This window comes from Saimiri boliviensis, chromosome X (assembly GCF_048565385.1).
Source record: "Saimiri boliviensis isolate mSaiBol1 chromosome X, mSaiBol1.pri, whole genome shotgun sequence".
In the NCBI taxonomy this organism is placed as follows: Eukaryota; Metazoa; Chordata; class Mammalia; order Primates; family Cebidae; genus Saimiri; species Saimiri boliviensis.
Window position 1 is genome coordinate 28,856,333 of NC_133470.1, and position 24,405 is coordinate 28,880,737.

General features: G+C 33.8%; 1 protein-coding gene across 11 annotated transcripts in view; it reads right to left on the bottom strand.

Annotated features, from left to right (window-relative positions):
• Positions 1-24,405, bottom strand: part of DMD (dystrophin) — a 2,654,855-nt gene that overhangs the window by 851,365 nt on the left and 1,779,085 nt on the right. For all 11 annotated transcript variants that reach the window (XM_074391460.1, XM_074391464.1, XM_074391461.1 and 8 more), the window contains one exon: positions 23,865-24,040. In XM_074391460.1, the coding sequence (XP_074247561.1) occupies positions 23,865-24,040 (176 nt within the window). The remainder of the gene's footprint in view (positions 1-23,864; positions 24,041-24,405) is intronic.

Genomic DNA, 24,405 nt, shown 5'->3' on the forward strand with positions numbered 1-24,405 from the left:
GGTGTGTGATGTTCCCCTCCCTGTGTCTGTGTGTTCTCGTTGTTCAACATCCAGTTATAAGTGAGAACATGCGGTGTTTCGTTTTCTGTTCTTGTGTCAGTTTGCTGAGAATGATGGTTTCCAGCTTCATCCATGTCCCTGCAAAGGACATGAGCTCATCCTTTTTTATGTCTGCATAATATTCCATGGTGTATATGTGCCACATTTTCTTTATCCAGTCTATCATTGTGGGGCATTTGGGTTGGTTCCAAGTCTTTGCTATTGTGAACAGTGCTGCCATATATATATATATATATATATATATATATATATATATATATATGCATGTGTCTTTACAACAGAATGATTTATAATCATTTGGATATATACCCAGTAATGGAATTGCTGGGTCAAATGGTATTTCTATTTCTAGATCCTTGAGGAATCACCACACTATCTTCCACAATGGTTGAACTAATTTACACTCTAGGAAGCAAATTTTCTATCTGTTGTGATCACACTATCTTCAGTACCTAGCATATAGTATTTGCTTAGTTCCTATATTAATAATCTCCTCATAACAACATCTTAATTGTATATCGTCAAGTAGTAACATTATTCATAGTGGTCTGTGGAGATTTTCCATAAAGAACAAAGTATGTGTGTATGAGGAGCAGATTCTGTATAAAATTAACTAAATTCAACCAGGAAAAGCTATATACCAAGGGTTTGTAAACTATGGCTCAAGAGCCAAGTTGTGCTCACCACCTGTTTTGGTAAATAAAGTTTTACTGAAACAGAGCTATAATCATTCATTTACATATTGTCTATGATTACTTTCATGTGACAGTAGCAAAGTTGAGTAGTTGCAGCAAAGATTGAATGGCCCACAAAGCCAAAAGTATTTATTTTCTGGCACTGTACTCAAGTTTACCACCATCTGCTATGTGATAAATCTCTTTCTTAGACACCTACTAGGGAATTAAAGATATGAGGATTCTGATATAAGAAAATCTGTATAATCTTTAAAAACCAGTGAAATGTGTAGTCATGAAAATGTCTATGACAATTAGAACTACTCCTTACCCCTGAGACAATCATTAGCACCTTATGCAATTATTATTCCGCAGGACATACAGAAAAACTACATATGACATCTGATTATAAATATTTATTCTGTTTAAATTTGTTTAATGTTTCCAACTATGAGAAACTATGTTTACTTACCTTAGAATCAAACATGGAAAATGGTCAAAAGACCTATGCCTCTGCCTCACTTTCCTTGTCTTGGCTTTTACATTATGCAAGTTTCTTTCTTTATTTTTCTCTTTCTTCCTAACCCATAACCAACTTTATCACTTATTTTATAATTTCACCTTTTTTTTTTACTTAGTTTTTCCCCCTCTGGGCTTTATGGTGATTTTTATTACTGTGTGTGTATTTTGAATTCCTCGTGGAAGTACTAATTTCCACACCCAGAAAAATGTCATCTATTTTCTCACACTATGTATCTTTCCAGTGGAATATAAATAAATACATTATATAGAGAAGGAAACCCAAAGTTCCAGAGAGAGAGAGAGAGAGAGAGAGAGAGAGAGAAAGAGAGACAGAGAGAGAAAAGGGAACATTTTGGTCATCACTTTCATCCTGGAGCAGAAAGGCAAAGGGTATTTCTGTTTCATTTATTTAAAATCTGCACACAATTGCTGATAAGTTCTTAAGAAACACAGGTTACTATTATTTAAAAGAATATAGCCACAGGAGGTACAAAAATAGTTATATTCCCTTAAACGGCAATTCCTTAAATGTGGTCTTGGGATCGATCCCTGGGAGTCCCTGAGACCCATGCAGTCGGTCTGTGAGGTCCAAACTATTTTCATAATAATACTAAGATGTTATTTGACTTTTTCCTCTCTCATTCTGACTTTTTCAGAACATGATGCACATTGAATGCAGAGACAGATATAAGAACCAGCTGTCTTCTCTTAAGCTGACTCTTAAAGAGTTTTGCAAAAATGTAAAACAAGATCACTCTTCTCACTATATTGTTTCTGGTTTCGAAAATATAGTTTAAAAAGTAGACTTTTTTTAAAATTTGAACATGCAGTTTTAAAATGAATTAATAAACAAATATTTTAAACAGCTATCACTTTTAGTTTTAAATATGCTAATTCTACATAAACAGAAGCTCTCTGGAGTCCTGAATAATTTTTAAGACTATAAAGGAGGTGCTATGACAAAAAAGTGTAATAACTATTGTAGAATATCCACAGTTTAAGTAGCTCATACAGTACGTGAAAAGATAATATTTTTAGAGGAAAAAAAAAAGTCTGTCCTTGTCATCGGGCATAAGTAATGACAGCTTATCATGCACATTGAGTTTGTCATTATAAAGAAGTCCTCAGACAAGTTAATAATCCAATATAAAATGAAAATTGAAATAATACATTAGGTATGAAGAAATCTACCACAGACATTCCAGTTGGAGTTCAGAAATTTGCCAATGAATTTATTAGAGACAGAGGAAGGTGAATAATGTAGGCCAATCACTATGAGGGCCAACTTTTAGAGTTGATGAACTGCCTAAATATTTACTGGGAATGTATGTGATACGCTAGGCTAAATGGGGCACCTTCAAATGATATACACACTGCTCACTTGCAGATTATATTGCACTGAGGCAACCTTGTCTGTCCTTAATTTACTGTTTTTTTTTTTTTTTGTTTTTTTGTTTTTTTGTTTTTTTTCTGTCAACAAATATTTGAGCATCCACCACATACCAGGTACTGATTGTGCTACATGATGAGCTAGTTAACAAAATGTTTGCAGGCTAGTCAGTGATACAGATATACGAATGTGTTTCTTTAAAATGCAATAAGCATTGAAATGTAGCTATATATTCAACAGACATTTATTACACATCTATTGAGTGCCACGCACTATACTGTTTTTGCTGGATATTCAGGAGTTAACAAAGCAGACCCACTCCATATGTATATGGAGCTTATGGTGTCACTGGTGATATCAGCATTAAACCACTAATCATACAAAAAAGGTTAGTGCAAACCATGAGTATATAAAGAAAAAATGAAGATTGTTACAAGTACTCCTTTTTTTTTACAAATTTTCACTTTCAGAACTTTCATAGATATGTTGCTCCTAAAGGCAAACATATGAAATTTTGCTTTCCATGAGTAATTGGTGTCAGCAGTCAGCTACAGTTATGGTTTTGGATATCATGTCTTACTTTAGACTAAGACGTGTCTCCTCTGTGTGTATTTTTGAAACGTTTTCTAAACATTATTAATCTCATTATGTGTCATAAGTACAAAAGCAAAGCAAACTTGTTGAGAGTCCTGGGTAAACATATGAAAGAAATAATAATAGCAATAATAATCAAGGTCCTCAACATTTAGAATTTTCTCAAAGGACTTAATAGAATATTTCAGTCTTTTGAATGGAGACATATGGTCTAAGAACAAAAATACTTATTTGGAATGTAACCTGTTTCTAAGAAGAGCAGTGGATCTTACTTAGATTGAAAAGGGTGTGGTGGTTGAAACAGTGAGTCCCGCTGAGTAAGTAACAGAAATTGAGCCCTGAAAACCATGTAAATATCAGCTGGAATACACACAGTACAAGACAAAGGAATTAGCCTTCATCAAGGTAGAAAAATGCTTAGTGATTCAGAGGAATTGAAACTAGACCAGTGTGGCTAAAGTTTAGAGAGAAAAATAGAGAGTAGCAGGAGATAAGTCCAGCAGGATGAACAGGTAATATCTCCTACTACATTATCTCTGGGCATTAAAATTTGATTCTGCATGAACTTTATTAGTGCATTATTTATTTTACATCCATATCAATTACTGAATTCAATTAAAAATTGGGCACAAGGTACAGATGAACTTAGGGAGACTACCTAATAGATTACTCAAGGTTGGTTTTTCACCCATGAAGTAGACCACCTCACTTAGCTAAGCATACATTTAAAAATACTAGAATCCAAATGGTATCTCCAAGGATTTCTTTTTCAAACAGACCTGGCCATGTATAACAGAGTCAAGGCAGTATAAGCTAAAATATGTGTTTTCTGGTTCTTAGATCAATAGGATATACAGCAGACTGACAGCATTGAGGAGAAAATTTCTCTGTAGGTTTGTGAAAGTTGAAGGAAGTTTCTTCCTCTCCACTGGGAGCTGACCACCATTACCTTCCACTGAATATATGAGAGGATTGTGTTTCCATTCTCCTGAGAGAATTGATAGCTGCTAAGAAAATATCACATAATTTCTTTGCTATATGACTTAAAAGGCAAAGCATAATGAAAATGTGTATAAAATAAAAGGTCATTAGCTAGAAAATATTGCATACATAAATCTGTATCATATATAGTAAATTTATATCATACAAATATCAGGAGAAAATGCTTACCTTCTCAAGCATCAAGCATAAGTAGCTAAACCTTAAATATAGTGAATAATGGGAAACATCAAGATATCAATATTTTTGAAAATTTTATCTATTCTGAGACAGGGTCCCCTGGAGTGTGGTGGCATGGTCATAGCTCACTGTAACCTCCAACTCCTGGGCTCAAGTAATTCTCCCAACTCAGCCTCCAGAATATCTATGACTACAGGCTGGCACCACCACATTCGGCTAAAGTTTTAATTTTATGTAGAGATGGAATGTTGCTATGTGCCTGGGCTGGTCTTGAGCTCCTGGCCTCAAGCAAGCCTCTTGACTTGGCCTCCCAAAGAACTGAGATTACAGGCATGAGTCATGTGCCTAGTCAACTTTTAATTTTCATTTGTTTTAACAACTTAAGTATTTAAGGTGTACATGAGGGATCTATAATTTATAAACAGATCTTTCCTGACTTACTACCATGGTTCAATTTACAATTTTGGAGTTTATCATGGTGCAAAAGCAATACACATTTAGGATAATTCTGGACTGAAGATGGGGTTATATCTGGATATAGTCATTGTAAATTAAATATATCATTAATTGAAAATGTACTTTTGACTCATAACATTTTCAATTTATGATAGGCTTGTCAGGATATAACCCCATCCTAAGGTGAGGGGCATCTGTATAGAATGTGATGAATTGTGATATAAGCATACAATCATGAAACCATTTCCATAATCAAGGTAACAAGCATATCCATCAACTCCAAAAGTTTGCTCATGCCCCTTTGTATTCTCTTTCTTCTTCACTTTCTCCTTTTCCTTCTTCTTCCTCAAACACTTTAGACCTAAACTCTTAATAATAATTTAAGTGCACAGTACAGGCAGCATGTTGTACAGTAGATCTCTAGAACTTATTTATATTACATAACTGAAACTTTATACACATTGAACTGCAACTCCCAGTTCCCCCTTTCCCCAGCCCCTGGCAATCACCATTCTACTCTCTGGTTCTATGAACTGGACTATCTCAGACACCTCACATAAAATTGAATCATTCAGCATGTGCCCTTTTGTGACTGGCTTATTTCATTTAGCATAATGCCTTCCAGGTTCATACATATTGTCAAGTATGGCAGGATGTCCTTCCCTTTTAAGGTCAAATAATATTCCCTGTATGCATATACCACATTTTCTTTATCCATGCATTCTTCTATGCACAGCTATGCTGTTTCAATATCTTGGCTATTGTGAATAATGCTTCCAAAAAGATTGAAATGCAGATATCTTTTTGAGATCCTGGTGTTAATTATTTGGGATATATACCCAGGAGTTAGGTAGCTAGATGATATGGTAGCTCTATTTTTAACTTTTTCAAGAACTTTTCTACTGTGTTCCATAGCAGCTGCATCAGTTTACATTACCACCAATGGTGTACTAGTGTTCTGATTTCCTCACATCCTCAACAATATTTCTTTTGTTTTTGTTTTGTTTTTATAATGGCCATCCTAACAGGTGTGAGATGATAGTGGTCATCTCACAGTGGTTTTGATTTGCATTTTCCTGATGATCAGTGATGCTGAGCACCTTTTTGCATGCCTGTTGGTCATCTGTATGTCTTCTTTGGAGAAACATATTCAAATATTTTTTAAATCAAGTTATATGCTTTTTCCCTGTTAAGTTGTATAACAATCAGTTCTGTTTCTATACACTAATGATAAGCTACCAACAATAAGTTTTTCCTCTATTGGATTGTCTTGTCACCTTGGTCATATATTGATTGACCATAAATATAAGGGTTTATTGCTGGAATATCAAGTTTGTTTCATTGTCAGCATTAGAGGTGTAGTGAACAGATTCAAGAAAAAAATAGAAATATGAATAGATTTGTTTCATAAACCTACAGGCTTTATGAGGCTGTCCTTATGACAGTACCACAGTCTTCATCACTGCAGTTTTACGTCAAGATTTGAAATCAGGTAAGGTCCTAATTTCAAAATCATCAACTTTTTTTCTTCTTTTTCACAATTGTTTTGGCTATTTCATACATTTGATTTCCTATATAAATTGTAGGATCAGTTTTTCAATTTGTGCCAAAAAGCCAGCTAAGATGTTGATGCACATTGCCTTAAACCTACAGAATAATCTGGGGAGAACTGCCACCTTATCAGTATTGAGTTTTCCAATCCATGAACATGGACTATGTCCCCATTTATTTAGGTCTTTAATTTCTCTCAGCAATGTGTTGTAGTTTTTAGAGTACAAGTTTAGTACTTATATTTTTATATTTATGGCAATTTAATCTATTTTGTGCTACAAATAATGAAAGTTTTTCTTACTATCATTTTCAATTTTTATTGCTAGTACACAGGCATGTAATTTATTTTTGTATACTGATTCTCTATCTTGCAAGATTCCAGAACTTACTTATTAGTTCTAGCATCATTTTATGGATGTCAGATTTTTCTACATACAGGATTGTGTTATTTATGAATAAAGAGAATTTCACTTCTTCTTTTATACTGTGGATGCCTCATATTCCTATCTTTCTCCTCCCTCTCTCCCTTCCTCCCTTCCTTCCTTCCTTGGTTAGAAACTCCACTACAGTGTTGAATGAATATTGAAGTACTAAGCACAGATATCATTGCTTATTCATGATCTTAAGGTGAAAACATTCAGTCACTCACTGATATGGTTTGGCTGTGTCCTCACTCAAATCTCATCTTTAGTTGTAATTCCCATAATCCCCATGTGTCAAGGGAGGGACCTGGTGGATCATGGGGAAGCTTTCTCATGATAGTGATTGAGTTCTCACAAGAGCTGATTGTTTTATAAGGTGCTCTTTCTCCTTCCTTCACTTCCTTCAGATTCTCTCTCTCCCCTTCCACTATGATTGTAAGTTTTCTGAGGCCTCCGCAGCCATGTGGAACAGTGAGTCAATTAAATTTCTTTTCTTTATCAATTATCCAGTCTTGGATATGTCTTTATAGAGGGGTATAAATTGACTAGTACACTCACTATTTCACCAGTAAGAATAATATTAGCTATAAGTTTTTCATGCATGACCTTTATTATGTTATAATCTCTAACTTGCTGAGAAATCTTATTGTAACTGGTGGTGGATTTTGCCAGATGCTTTATTTATGTCGATTGATAAGATCACTTTTTTTTTCTTTTTACTATTAATATGGTATGCTACATTATTTGTGAATGTCAAATTAACTTTGAATTGCATAAATTCCATATGGTTGTGGCATATAAATTTTTAATATATTCTGGATTCAGTTTGCTAATATTTTGTTAAGGATTTTGGCGTTTATGTTCATTAGATATATTGGTCTATACATTTTTGTATTGTGATATCTTTGCATGGTTTAGAGTTAAAGCAAAACTGGCCTCATAGAATGAGTTGGAATTGTCCTCTTTTAATCTTTTCTGAAATAGTTTGTGTAGGATTGATACTCTTTTTTCTTAGGTATTTGAAACAATTCTCAAGTAAAGCCATCTGGACCTCAGATTTTTTGTTGGAAATTTTAAAATTACTAATTCAATTTCTGTATTTATATTAGTTCTATTCATATTTCTATTTTTTTTCTTGAATCAATTTTGGTAATTCATGTCTAAGAATTTTTTCATTTAATATATTTTGGAGAGATTATTGACAAAGTTGTTCATATTATTACCTTCAAGTCTTTTTAATTTCTGTAGGGTTGGTAGTAATTATCCCTCTTTCTTTTATGGTCTTGGTAATTCTTTTTTTCTTTTCTTTTTTTTTTTTTTTGTTCAGTCTAGCTAAAGCTTTTCCATGTAAAATTTCTTTTCTTTTTCTTTTTCTTTTTCTTTCCTTTTTTTTTTTTCTTTTTTGAGACAGAGTCTCACTCTTGTTGCCCAGGCTGGAGTTCAATGGCAGGATCTCAGTTCACTGCAACCTCCACCTCCCAAGTTCCAGCAATTCTCCTGCCTCAGCCTCCCAAGTAGTTGGGGTTACAGGCACGTGCCACCATGCTCAGCTATTTTTTTTTTGTATTTTTAGTAGAAACGGGATTTCACTATGTTGGCCAGGCTGGTCTTGAACTCCTGACCTCAGGCAATCTGCCTGCCTTGGCCTCCCAAAGTGCTGGAATTACAGGCATGAGCCACTGCACCCAGCCTATTTTCTAAGATTAGTGTTTGGTTTCATTGATTTTTCTTTCTTCTCCTTCTTTCTATTTTATTGACTTGTGCTCTAATCTCCATTATTTCCTTCCATCTGCTTGCTTAGAGTTTACATGTTCTTCTTTTTTAGTTTTTATGGTGAAAGTTTGAGTTAATTATTTGATAACTTTATTCTTTTATAAAATAGGTATTTAAAACTAGAAGTTTCCCTGTAAGCACTGCTTTAGTTACATCCTATAAATCTTGACATGTTATGCTTTCATTTTTATTCAGTTCAAAATGTTTTATAAATTCCTATGTGGTTTATTTTTTGACCCATGGATTATTTAGAAGTTGTTGAATTTCAAAATATTTTGATATCTCCCAAATTTCCTTCTGTGGTTGAATTTCTATTTAATTCTGACATATTAAGAGAACATAATTTTTTATGAATTCAAACCTTTTAACTATAATTGAGATGTGTTTTATGACCTAGCATAGAATCTGTCCCAGAGAAAATTTCATGCACACTATAAAATAATATATACTCTACTTTGATTTGGTGGTGTGTCTGATGTTAGTTAGGTCAAGTTTGTTAATAATTTTGGTGAATTCTTCTATATCATTGCTATTTTTCTGTCTGATTGGTCTGCCAGCTACTGAGAGTAGAGTTTGAAGTCTCCAATAATTATTGTTGAATTATCTAGTTCTTTGAATTCTGTCAATTTCTGCATCATAAAATTTGGGACTCTCCTATTAATTATATATGTCTATAATTTTTATATTTTCTGCTTAATTGACCCCTTCTATAATTATAAATGACCCTATTTTTCTCTAGTTACGTATTTTATTTTAAAGTCTATTTTGTCTGATATTAGTATTGTCACTCCATTTTTATATGGAAACAATTTGCATAGTACATCTTTATTCTTTCAAATTATAAGGTTTTGGCTCTAACACATTTCTCACTTAAACAAATTACGGTTGAATATTTTAAATAATCCTTTCTGAAATCTCTGCCTATAATTGGAGTGGTTATTTCACTCCTATTTACTGTAACTATTGGTATGTAGGTTGAATATCCCATATCCAAAATACCTGGGATTGGAAATGTTTCCGATTTTGTATTTCTTCAGATTTTGTAATATTTGCACATACCTAATGAGGTATCTTAGAGATAGGATCCAGGTTTAAACACACAGACATTTAAATTATATATATACACAACCTGAAGGTAATTTTACAAAGTATTTGAAATAATTTTGTGCAGGAAACAAAGTTTTGGCTGTGTTTTGGCTGTGACTCATTATAGGAGGTCAGGTGTGGAATTTTCCACTTGTGGTACTATATCAACATTTAGAAGGTTTCAGATTTGGGAGCATTTCAAATTTCAAATTTTTTAAATGGGAATTCTCAATCGTTAGTTACATTTACATGTGCCATATTGCATTTTTCACATCTTTTCCATATCTTTTTTGTTCCTGTTTCTCCTTTACTGCACTGTCTTGTTAAATAGTTATTTTTAGTGTATGATTTTACATTGTTTTTAACTATTTATTTTCTTAGTGCTTGCTCTAAAGATTACATATGCAACTTAATTATCATAATTTACTTAAGTTCAAGCTAATTTAACACTGTAAAATTGAGAAATTTTTCTCTGCCAAGCTCCATTTTTGCTCCTCCTGTTTTTTGCTGTTATTGTCATAATACATCTATATATGTTATAAACACGATAACACAATGTTAAAATTTTTATGCAATCTTAGGTCTTTTAAAAAAGTTTATGGAAAATATATATCTATATTTATATAGTATTTTATATTTATCTACATATTTATCAGTTCTTTATCACCTCATGTGGATTTGAGTTACTGAATATCATTTCTTTTTAGCCTGAATGACTTCATTTAGTTTTCCTTGTAAGTCACGTCAGCTAGCAAGAAATATTCTCATTCTCAACTTGGTAATATTCTTATTGTACCTGTATTTTTGAAGGATAGGTTTGTTTTATATGGAATTCTTGGTTGGAAATTTTGTGTTCTTTCAGCAGTCTGAATATGTCATTCCAATACCTCTGGCCTCTATTGTTCATGAGAAATTAACGGTCAATCATGTGTTCCCTGTACATGAATCACTTTTTCTGGTTGTTTTAAAGACTTCCATTTGTCTTTCTATAATTTCAATTGAAACTTTCAATAGTTTGAATCTGATATTTGGGGTATTGATATCTTGTGTTTATTCTATTTGGGGCTTGTTGTGCTTCATCATATTTGTGAAGTATTTGGTCATTATTTCTTCACATAATTTTTCTGCCTCTATAGTATTTTTTTTTTTTTTCTGGAACTTTTGTAATATCTACACTGATACACTCAATGTTTTGAGACAAGTCTATAAATCATGTTCTTTTTTTATACTATTTTTTCTCTGATCCTCAGATTGGATAATTTTTACTTGTTTTCAGATTTACTGATTTGTTTTTTCTGTCATATTATCTGCTGCTCTTGAGCCCCAGTAGTGATTTTCAAAATTTTGGCTATTCTGCTTTTTAATTCTAGAATTTTCGTTTGGTTCTTTTTTATAGTGTCTATCTTTTTGTTGAGATACTCTGTTGGTAGTTATTGTTACCATACTTTCATTTAATTATTTAAACATGCTTTTCTATAGTTGTTTGAAGGTATTTATAGTATGACCATTTAAGTCTCTATCTGCTAATATCTGGGCCAACTCAGAGACAACTTTTATTGACTGCTTTTCCTCCATGAGAATGGGTCACAGTTCCCTGTCTCTTTGAATGTATCATAATTTTTTCTTGAAAAATTGACATTTTAAATAACCTATTAAAATAGCACCAAATTCTGATGTTCCTTTTTATGCCCAGAGTTTTTTAAACTGAGGTTTTAATAACTTGCCTAGATGAAATCTGTGGAATCTGTTTCCCCAAGGTTTGTAGATGTTGCTATTCTTTCTCTGTCAAACAACAGAAACAAACCTTATGCCTAATTTCCTAGCGGTAAGCATAGCTTAATTTGCATTAGTCAATAGTTGGTCAGCAATTGATCTTAAATACCTCAAGGTGGCAAGACTTTCAAATTTTGCTAAAGGTTCTTTTATATGTGTTAGAAGGTGTATTCAGCATATAGGCACATTTAAAGTTTTCATAAAGGAGACACAAGGAGTCCTTATTGAGGCCCATTACAGCTGCCTTATTTTGCAGATATGCTAGTTAAATTAAATTTCTGGCCAGTTTGCCAATCAGTTTACTTGTTCCAATCAAGGCTGCATCTTTAGGCCAGCTGAGTTGCTATTTCGCCTTTTTGTTTGCCACCTGGGACTCCACTGTTACTGACAATGCTTCTGGATATAGAGTTTTAAACTTCTGCTTCAAATAAAATCAGTCCCTGTGGTGATGAAGCTGCTTATTTCCATGGCTTTTTCTACCTTAATATAACTAATATGCTTGACCAAGCTGTGAGTGGGGAGTGGGAGCAATATAGGCAAATACACCATAGATTCATATTGTTCATATACAAAGTTTAGTACCCTTTATAAATAATCACTTAATTTGGCATATGCCATTGGTTGATATCCAGGGTCATAAAATGTGTTGTCCAGTGTGTCCCATTTTATTGATTCTTGGGGAGATTTGTCAAGCTACTCACTTTATCACCCTCAGAAGTCATGTCCCCAGACACTAACTTCTAAGCACCTACCCATGTGCTAGGCATAGAGCTAGCTGATCTATTTACATTATCTTTTACTCTTACAACAACTCTATAAATATGTATTATGTTTATTATTGAATGAGTAAAATGAAGTTCAGATAATTTAAGTAGTTGGCACAAGAGAAAAGGGAACAAATTAAAAATATAAACACAAAGATACCATGTTACATACCTCCAAAGGTGATAAACACAAGTGGGAACACGAGTGATTATTACCCGGCATCTAGTTGCCAGGTTTACTTAATGACCAACCTGAAGTCCAAGTACTCTGATTTTCTAGTGTCTAGTATAAAGGTTAATTACCAAGAAAACACCAAATAAATCAGTAGGAGAAACAAGCTGTTTTTGTCATGGATAGACTCTAATCATTAAAAAACAATCATTACATTGGTTCATAAAGTTAGATTTGATTCACACATGTAATTCTAGTAAAATCTGGGGTCCCACATGACTCATATTCATTAAAGGTTTACACCAACAGAGACACCAACCAGCAAAAATAGATCACTGAAAAATAATTATAATTTTAATTTTGAAATTAATATAGGGAACTCATCTACAAGTTACAGAATATTCTAGAACTTTCATTTTTTCTCCTCCTCACTTTTTTCATACCTATCGAGTTCTTCACAATCTTTCAACCTCTGAAACACTCCACAAACCATATCCATATTCAGAAATTCTTTTGTTCCCTTTATTGCATAAATGTTGCTTTTCTAGACAATTTTCTTTTATACAATCATCATTTTCCCTTATGTATTTTCCAAATTCCACACAATTTAAAATTTATAGGATGAATGGATAAAGGATACACACACACACACACACACACACACACACACACACACACACACGCTATGGAAGGATAGAACTGGAGGTAATAATTTTAAGTAAAATAAACCAGGCACAGAAAGACAAATATTGTATATTCTCACTTATATGTGGGAGCCAAAACCATGGATCTCATGAAAATAGAGAGTACCTTGGTGGTTACCAGAGGTCACAAATAGAAGTAGGGAGGGGGCAAAGAGGAAAAATAATATAAATGTACTTATTACCACTGAACTGTATTCTTAAAAATGGTAAAGGTATATTTACCTTTATTTATATAGAGGTATATTTTACCTCAATAAAAATAAATTTTAAAAATTCAAGCCAATCATAGTGGTTTATGCCTGTAATCCCAGCACTTTGGGAGGCTGAGGTGGGCAGATCACTTGACCTCAGGCATTCAAGACCAGGTGGGCAACATAGTGAAACCCCGTCTGTCTCTACCAAAAAAAAAAAAATAGCTGGGTGTAGTAGCCCATGCCTGTGGTCCCAGCTACTCAGGAGACTGAGGTGGGAGGATCACTTGAACCTGGGAGGTCAAGACTGCAGTGAACTGTGATCACACTACTGCATTCCAGCCTGGGTGGCAGAGCAAGATCCCAACTCAAAAAAAAATGTTCATAAAAGCATACCAAATATAGTACTTTCCTTAGACATAAGAAGAAGCACATATCTGAGAAAACACAGGTTTGAAGGTGTTAAATTGGCAGAGGAAGAATCATAAATGTACTGGGGAACATTCATTTGCTTATTTGTCCTACCCCATCATCATTATTGGCTGCTTTGTTCACATAGCTAGTAATGGTCATATGTAACAATAAGGGAAAAGGCACAGATTTGGGTCTAAATCACTGACTTTCAGTTATCAATCCTTCTAAAACTTTGGTTAGCCTTGAACATATATCTTAATTTTTTGAGCTGTAATTTAATAGTTTGTAAAATGCACATAAGAATACTGCCATGCTATGCTTATCATCTCAAAGAGTCAGGTAAGATGATGGACATATAAAATCTCTATAACTAAGATACTGTCACAATTAAGTGGAAAACATTTGTAAAACTCTTATCAAAGCCCCTTTCATAGAGAAAATACCCAAAATTTAGTGTCATTAATACTATCTGTTACAACTTCCGAGTTTATAGTTTGGGTACATGAATAGATAGTGATACTACCCGCAGTAGATTTTGGGGAGGAATATAACATGATGAGTTTTGGATATGCTGATTTTGAGATGGTTTTGAGACACAGAAGAGGAAATGCTCCATTTGAAGCTAGATATGTAGGTCTAATCTGAAACTATTTATTGGGCCAAATATTAGACTTAGGGTATAAAATGAAATAGGTGACTTTGGTAGAGACTGCTTAGCTGCTTACCCCTGATCCATTCCACTACATTTCAAATGTCCATTGCAGTGTGGCATCGTCACAAGAATAAATTCTGACCAATGATATATAAGCTAAAGTGTTATGTAGATCTTCCATGAATTCCCTTTAAAAGGTTAGAGGTATCCCTTTTTTCTCCAGTTCCTACATCTTGCAGCCTGAAAAGCAGCTGTGATGGATAGAAATCTGATAGTTATCTTAATCCATGACTGTAATGACCACACCAAAGAATGGTAGATCTGTGAGATAGAAGGGATCTGGGTCTTCAACATCATAGAGCAATGATACCAACCTTGGATTACCTACTGGTAGATTCCTTCTACATGAAGATGAATACATTTCTACCTTGTTTCAATTACTATAGTTCTTTTTTAATCTCTCTAGATTTCATTCTAATTGATATAGTGAAAGCTACATTTGTTGCTATGGATAACAATCAGGGAAACTGTATAGAATGAGAAGAAGGGAGAGTTCAGAACATGTCCCAGAGAAACAGCAGGATGTTTGTTGCAGGTAAAGCAAGCACTGTCATCCATATAGTAAGGAATTACATAGAGAGGTAAAAATAAAGTCAGATAAAAGTACTGACATGGAAGACAGATAGGACCAAGTGCTAAAAATGTGTTCAGTTGATGGCACGTGGCCTACAGATAATAGGACTAAGATATGTCCAGTGGATTGAACTATAAGAAATCATTGGCATTCTTGGCAATAATGGTTTCTGAGCAGTGATATGGATTAAAAGCAAAAGCAAGAAAGGGGAGGGAGATATGATAATAGAGAACGTGTGTTTAAGTAACAGTGACTATGAAGAAGATTCAAATGGGAATAATAACTAGAAAGGGGAAGTAAGAGACATTTGTTAACCTTGGCTGTCCACAATCTGAACACTCTGAATTATGTGGAACAAAATCCCCAAATAAGAATGGAATCTGATGGCAGAAGTTCAGTTTTCGAATCTGGAATGAGTGACGGAATTATAAGGCACTATCTAGAATTCTTTCTAGTAGCAATGACATTTTTCACCCAGTGTCTGCAGTGGTAGAGTGGACCATGAAAACATTCAGATCTAGTGTACGGGGACCAGATGTCATGGCACATGCCTGTAATCCCAGGACTTTGGGAGGCTAAGATAGTGGATTGCTTTAGTCCAAGGGTTCAAAATTGAATCTAGGGTATGACTTGGATTATAGTTCTTGGAGCTGAGCCTCTTCTTTTGGTTTCCGCCCATTTTGAACTGGTTTTCTATCTCTTTGTTTAGGAATACGAACAGGTCTGTATCTTTCTCCTAAAGTCCATTTTGGCTTATTTCAACAAAATTCTGTTATTCACAGCTATGAATCCCGACAAGTACAGTGGAATACATTTGGAAAGGAGTGTTTAAACATATCTATGTTTTAATCTAGGAACTAATAACATTCACCTGATCAGGGATAGAGAGGCAGTAGAAAAAGGGTAAAGATAAGCCTGTGTTTATGTGCATTCAGGAGAGAGAATAATTAATTGGGACAAGGTTCCTGTGAAATAAGAGATAAGACTTTCTGCTGAAAATAAGGATTGTTATATATTCACCATCATAACGGTAAATGAGAAATTGTTAGATTGGCAACTTACACAAATGTAGTACTTTCCATTTTACAAAGAAATACTAAAGAAAACATGATAATAGACTTATTATACATATCTAAGATATCCATTAATTATATTAAACCAAGGGAAGGAATCAATAAAATGATCAACACATTTTTCTCTTAGGAGTTCGGGTTTTCTTTTGCAAATGAAGCTAGTCACTCACCCGTGGATAGTGTATTCCTTTTTTGGAAGGTTATGGTTTGTGATTCTAACATAAAAAGCACTTTGTAAATGAGTGCTTCTAATTATGAAATATGTCGCATAGGACAGGCTTTGAGGGGTAAACGATTCAAGTTTCTTTGTAACAAAGAAAATAAATGCATAATGCCATTTGGCGTGGGTTTTTGTTGTTGTTGTTGTTGTTGTTGTTGTTGTTGTTGTTGTTGTTTTTAATGGTACAGTCTTGGTGCAGCTGCTGTTAGGTCAAATAGACAGATATACTTTAAATGCAATAACCTTAAAGGGAGAGTGAATTTATAGGAATGAAGTTAAGTGTTCCAACCGGGGCATGTATTTCTTTGTGTTTATTTTTCATCTTATGGGCTCTTTAGCCACCCTTGTATTGACCATTCGCAGTATAGTCAAATAAATGCTGTAGTCATACTTTAAATATGCATTTAGACATCCACTCATTCCCTAGGGTGCCCCAAATAAAAAGGGCTCATTTCTGATCGGCAATCTGCAGGATGAAATCTTTGAACTTATTTTCCTCTATCTTGTGATAGGTTTTTCCTGATTTATCCCAAATATTTTGTTTGCCAACCCTTCTGATTTGTAATAGTTTATAGCAGTACTCTATGGCCCCATAAAGATCACCCATATTACTTTGGTTCATTTGTCACTACTAATGCTCATATGCCACATTGGCTTCCTGATACCTGAACTCCTTTTCCCAAGCAGTGATTAATGGTTAATGTGTACCCTGGGAATTCTGTTTTGTTCATTGGTTAGCAAATTAATGACTTGAGAAAGGTATTGTACAGAGAAGCAGTTAGTTGAATGGAGATTGCCACCATCTCTACATTGAGAACAAAATGGCTTAGTGTCTTTTGCCCTTGTCTTCCTCCTGATGTTCAGACTTACACATTCAAACGTACGTTTTCTGATTACCTTATTTTAAATGCTCCACGAGCTCATTAAGACTATTACATCCAAAGTTGAGCTCCGTATGTCTGATTTGCTTTCCTTTTTCCATCTAGTTATTCTCCTTTGTATTTCCTATCCTAACTAACAGTATTCCATTGAGCCGGTTCCCCAAGCAAAAAAGCAAAAAGAAAAAAGAAAAAAAAAACCTAGAAAAGAGATCATCTTAGAATTGTCCCTTCATTCCCCTCATCATCCCATCTAATTAATCACTAAGTTGCTCTACTTTCATCAAATATTTCTTGAATCTGTCTCATTTTTATAATTCTATTCTGCTTACTCATTGTCTCTAACTTAAGCCACCCTGCCACCAGTTTCACTCTCTTTATTTCACTCTGAGCTCAACTATCAAAGGAGCATATGAGGATACAAACATAAAGCATATAAAAACTTCCCAACATATATAAAGAAAGCTCATCATCACCGGTCATTAGAGAAATACAAATCAAAACCTCAATGAGATACCATCTCATGCCAGTTAGAATGGTGATTATTAAAATATCAGGAGACAACAGACGCTGGAGAGGATGTGGAGAAATAGGAACACTTACACTATCAGTGGGAGGGTAAATTAGTCCAACCATTGTGGAAGACAGTGTGGCAATTTCTCAAGGATCTAGCATGAGAAATAGCATTTGACCCAGCAATCCCATTACTGGGTATGTAACCAAAGAATTATAAATCATTCTATGATAAAGACACATGCACATGTATGTTTACTGCAGCACTGTTTACAATAGCAAAGACTTGGAACCAACCTAAATGCCCATCAATGATGGACTGGATAAAGAAAATGTGGCACATATATACCATCGAATACCATGCAGCCATAAAAGAGATGAGTTCATGTCCTTTGCAGGGACATGGATGAATCTGGAAACCATCATTCTCAGCAAACTAACACAAGAACAGAAAACCAAACACCGCATATTCTCACTATAAGTGGGAGTTGAAAAATGAGATCACATGGACACAAGGAGGGGAACATCACCCACCAGGGCCTGTTGGAGAGTAGGGGGATAGGGTAGGGATAGCATTAGTAGAAATACTTAATGTAAATGATGGGTTGTTGGGTGCAACAAACCACCATGGCACGTGTATAACTATGTAACAAACCTGCATGTTTTACACATGTATTCCAGAACTTAAAGTATAATTAAAAAAAAAAAAAAAAAAACAAAAACAAGCAAAAAAAAAAACTTCCCAACATCCTTATATCCTATCTTGGAAAAAAGTTGTTTGAGATTTTAAATCTTCCATGACCTGGTCCATCTTGACTGTTTCATTTGTCACTGTGTCATTTTTCAGCCTTTATACATATAAAAGGAAGTCCCTTTATCAAATTTGATTAGGGAAGTAGATAGGTGTTTTTTGAAAAAATATCATAAAATTGGAGGAATCATATAAATGTGTTTACATGTATTCAAACATTTTATTTTTCTTAGAATATATGAATGGTCACTCATTTACCTTACCTTTGGTATGGGGTCCAAGACCTTTCCTGGATTAAAAGCCCACAGACTGAAGTTAAGCATATTATTCCTTGCATAAAACACTTCTACATTTCATAATCTGTGACATTTAGTTTAGTTTCTTTAAAGTACAGTCATATTTGGAGATGCTGGAAATAATCTAAATGCAAAATACTTCCAATTTTTTGGGATTCTATCCCTCATACCCAATCTCGAACAGATGTTTTACCTATATCTGTTTCAACAGCACTGTTTTATTGTTTGTTTTTGTTTTGTTTTGGGATGGAGTCTTGCTCTGTCACCCAGGATGGAGTGCAATGGCACGATCTTGGCTCACTGCAAACTCCACCTCCCAGGTTCAAGCAATTCTCCCAACTCAGCCTCTCAAGTAGCTGGGACTACAGGTGTGTGCCACCACACCTGGCTAATTTTTGTATTTTTTAGTAGAGATGGAGTTTTGCCATGTTGGCCAGGCTGGTCTTGAAATCCTGACCTCAGGTTGTCTACCTACCCTGGCCTCCCAAAGTGCTGGGATTACAGGCATGAGCCACCATGCAAGCTCCTTTTTTTTTTTTTTTTTTTTTTTTTTTTTGCTAATCACCTTTATTAAGTCTTTCAAAGAATTAATTTAGTATTCATAGAAACCACAATTCTCTTACCTTTCCTTTTCTATTTCACTAGTTTTTGTGATATTTAATTAAATAGGAAAATTTTAGTAGCAAGAATAACTTTCATAGACAGGGTAGGAACCATAGAATGTTGACTCATGGAGAATATACTATCAAATGGTGGGAGCCAAAGTACATGGTACCAGAAAGGACACTTGAATATCTTTCAAAAACATCTACAGGTTGCTTGTATCCATAATTAAGTTTGGAGTGGGAATTGGGCAGTTTATACATAGAAAATGAAGAGTGTAGGGTAATTTAATGGTGCTTGCTTTTTTAAGAGAGCTTTTTTATATTGAACCGTGTATCATCCTTCAATGTAGGCCATTTTTTTTCTGGCTTCAGTGATTTTGCTCCGGTCACTTTTTCTCTCTGGCATGTCCATTTATCCTTCATTTGCTCCCTCTCATCCTTTAAGGCCCATCCCAGAGATCATGTTCCCTACAAACTCTCCCTATCCTCTACTTTCCCAGGCACATAAAAGTTCATGGAAGGCAATGAATAAAGTGCATTCGCTTGTATATCTCCACTCAGTGGTATCATTAGTACCAGCCAATGCAACAACATATTTGGTGCCAGCTAGTCAGTTTCACTAGAACTAGCCAAGTTGAAAAAATAGAATATGACATAAAACAATTACTATGAAGCTGATTTTTCATAGCCTTTTGATGAAGAATTACGAATGCCCTTGAAAGCTTTTCAAGAGTCATCAGAGAACAGATGGGAAGATACCAGCTTTTCCACAGACACCTGTGAATAATAATATCTGTGTGATTCTCTCTGATCGATCTAAAAATAACTCTTTGGTAATATGTATTGCATCTAGAACATCTTGTGGCTCTATGTAGAATGAGGCTAAATATTCAGTTTCAGGGCTAATTCCTACTTCACTTAAAATTTATTAGGATATGGTGAAATTTGAGTTAAAAAATGTACAAGTTGTTTGAATCAAAACGCCGCTTTTTGCTATAAGTAGCTAAAGAAATTAAAGTCGCTTGTCTCTTAAATATATTAAATTCTGAAGAACACCTAAAACATTATTAACCAAATTCTTTCCATTTTTTTAAGACTAGAAAGGACCAAGGTCAATTTCTAGAATTGCAAATGTACCCATGGATATGTGATAACATGATAAAAACATAAAAATTGGTCTGGCTCTTTAGATCTATTTTTAGCCTATATAATAATGTCAGCTGTAAAGATTTAAATCTTCAGTTTAATCTGAATGTGAATAAAATGCTTACCATTTAAATTAAGAAAGTACTTAATGGCCATCTACGATATATCAGGCTTTCTGTTAAGTACTGTGGATTATAGAGATAACCATAAGAAAGTTCTCTACTCTCATGAAACTTTTAATCTTGCTGGGGAAAAGCATATATAAATAGGAATAATACATGATAGATACATAAAATATTACATAAGTATTATAAAAACGGGGGCAAGAAAACTTAAGAGAATAAACTGCTTATGTATGAGAAGAGCAGGTCACATTCACTGAGATAATAGCACTTAAGATGTGTCTTGAGGGATGTGTAAGATTTTGAGAAAAAAAAAATAAAAGGTGGGGGGAAAGGAAATTCAACCAAAGAAAGATGAAGAACAGAAAAATTCAGGTCATTCAAAGCTTCAGACATAAATGGAAATAGTGGAAATGATAGAAAACATGGTTGGAAAAAGAAATCAGAACAGATTTTATATCCAATTCTTTTGCTACTACATGTTGCCATCAAAGGTAAGCGGAAGGTTGGTGGGAAGAAACCGTAAGTATAAACCAGAGAATCCTGAAGGACAAAACTGAGATAAATAATGCAAAATCTGACCTAGAGTAAGGACTCTGGAGTCAGACTGTGGGACTGTATCCTGTTTCAAATACTTGCTAGCTGAGCAATCTTGAGCAAAGCGTTTTATCAATCTGTGTCCTCATTACCTTTTGTAAAATTAAAAGGAGAATAGCAACTATTTCATAGAGTTGTTACAAGTATTGAGCTATGTAAAATACTTGGAACAGTGCCTGACAATACTGTTATCACCATCACTGCCACCACCACCCTAACCATCATCATCATACAAAGGTCTGTATGAGGTATATAGATTCAAATATCTATGGAAATACAATTAATATAAATGAACAAAGTGGGACAGGTGTTGCAAACTGAGGACAAAGCTTGTTTACCCAAGGCAATGCTTCTCAAACTTTAATGTGTATGTGAATCACTTGGAAATCTTATTAAAATGTTGACTGTTATTTATCTCATTTTTCACCTGTGCAATAAATAACTTCTGTTTCCTTCTAACATCTGCTTGGGTTGCACTGAGACTATGACATTGATTAGAAATAGTTTCAATGACAAAACTCCCCTATAATTGTTAGGTTAACATACTCTTTGTAAAATATTATTTTATTTATTTTTACTTGATTTGCTACTGGATGCTTGGAAATAGCTATGAGTATATTGGTAGAACCAGCACTTATATTTTATTACATTTTTACATTTCATAAAATTTAAATGATATAAAAATCCTGAGGAAGTATGCCACAAAAGTGATCTCAGTGGAAATTTAAATATGTTAACATTTATTTTTAAAATGTAGCGTGAAATAGACAACTTTAAAAGCTGAGTTTAAAAAAAAAACTCAAGGAAGCTGATCTTGACTTTTTAAAGCACAAATGTGCAATATTTAATGTAGGTCAACATGTTTAAATGGGAAAAAATTTTTTCTAATTACAGCCAAATCCCTAGCTGTAATTAACCTAAAATTTGTATAATATTTTATAACAGAGTCAGTGTATACTACTTTCTAATAAACTTAGAAAGATCTAAAATTTTAGAGCCTATTTGGTAAAACTGGCATGTTGCTACATCTTTATTATAAACTATAATGTGCCTTTAGAGCCCAATAACAGATAACAAGATTTTGAAAATTCAAGTGAATGAGAGTTATCAGAGAGAATATTAATATGCACTATTCAAATACTATATGAGCAAGACATTTTAAAATAGGAAACAATACTTTATATATTTTAAGTATATATTTAATATATACTTTATATATTATATAAAAATAATCTTCCAATCAGTTTAATTCTTTTTATGAATTATATATACATGTGTGTGTGTGTATGCATATATATATATATATATATATATATATATATATATATATATTATGGTATTCAATTTTTTTAAAATTTTCTTATTTCTTAGCATCTTTAGATTAGATTGAGCCTAGTTCAGAAGTAACATTACACAGGTTTATACTTGTTCATTGTATAAGCATATCAGTTATTTAAATAATGGATTACTAGTATGAATGATAGAAGGATTTCAGTCTGGGATGAAGTAGTTTAACTACAAACTTTAGTTCTTCATTTTATCTATCTATAATCAAGAAGATTTTCAAAACCAATATTTAATAAAAACGATTTTCGAGAGGCTATTATTCTTTAACTTTGGCAAAGGGTGTGTGTGTGTGTGTGTGTGTGTGTGTGTGTGTGTGTGTGTGTGTCTTTAGGTCAACTAATGTGTTGCTTTTGTACAAAATGTGAATTGTATCTACTTTCTGAATAATGTAACATGAATAAAGAAGGAAAGAGGAGGTGGGCAAAGACAAATGTCATAATTCCCAAATCTTCTTTTTAATACATCTTAACAAAAGATATTCACCAATGAGTTGTTCTAGCTTCCTGAATATTAAAATTCACGTATTATGTGGATGATAGGTGGGATGCAAGAGCTTGGCAATAGAACGACGTCTTCATTGTTCACAACAGTTGTATCATTTGTTAAATAAAGGCCAAGTCTTCCCTTATGAAATAAGACACATTAACATCAACAACTGGAAGCATAATACAAAATCCCATTTATAAACTATCTATGCTTTCCAACTGCAGCAGCACACATTTGGCTTTCTGTGCCTTCAATACATTCCAAGGGAAATTTAAATGATGATTACATTTGACAGTAACCTTTTTGGGGTTTTGTTTTTCCCATTAAACTTGAACATTTTTGGCTCAAGTTCCCCTTCAATAATATATTCACAAATGTGGTAAAACTACAGGTAAATATCACTATCACTTTTTTCTAGCTTCATAGTCATATTCATAGCTATTTTTAAAACTAAGCAAAGATATGTCTTTCCTACAATACAATCATTTATAATTGCTTTTTAAAATCTTGAAAAATAACTGAGATTCGGCTTGTTGAAGTTAAAATATATTGAAGACATTCACTTTAAGCAATCATGTGTAATTTCTGAAACAAACTTGAAGTTTCAAATAGCAGAAAAGCACTAACTAGCAACAAGTATATATTTTAGTATATGAAAATAAAATAAAATAAAAATTACTGCTGTTGATTAACGGTTAATGGGTTCCTTAATGTTAGTGTCTTTCACCCTGCTTATAATCTCTCAGGAAATATTTGCTTAAGGACAGCTTAAAACGCTCTGCTAAAACGTTATAGTTTCTATTTGATCTGTCATCCTACCTCTTTTTTCTTTCTGACAGCTGTTTGCAGACCTCCTGCCACCGCAGATTCAGGCTTCCCAATTTTTCCTGTAGAATACTGGCATCTGTTTTTGAGGATTGCTGAATTATTTCTTCCCCAGTTGCATTCAATGTTCTGACAACAGTCTGCCTCTGCCCGATGCCATCCTGGAGTTCCTGTAAAATACCAAAGAGGCAAAACAAAAATGAAGCCCCATGTCTTTTTATTTGAGAAAAGATTAAAAAATGTGCTACAACATGCAGTTGTACAAGGAGAGAAAGAAATATAAAAGCTCCACGTGAAAATTTCTCTATGAAACTGACATGCCCATATCCAAAGGATACAAGACAGAAAGACACCTTTTATGTGTCAGGGAAAAAGCACCCTCTCGGTTAGCTCCAGTTTTTATTTTTGTAAGCTTGTCAACTAGAGGATATTATAATGTCCTACAAATCAATTAGTTGGAAAACTTCTCAAGAGTAAATTCAATTTCTTGTCCCCACAAGGATATTCCATGTTTAATAGTCTATGAAATGTTGTA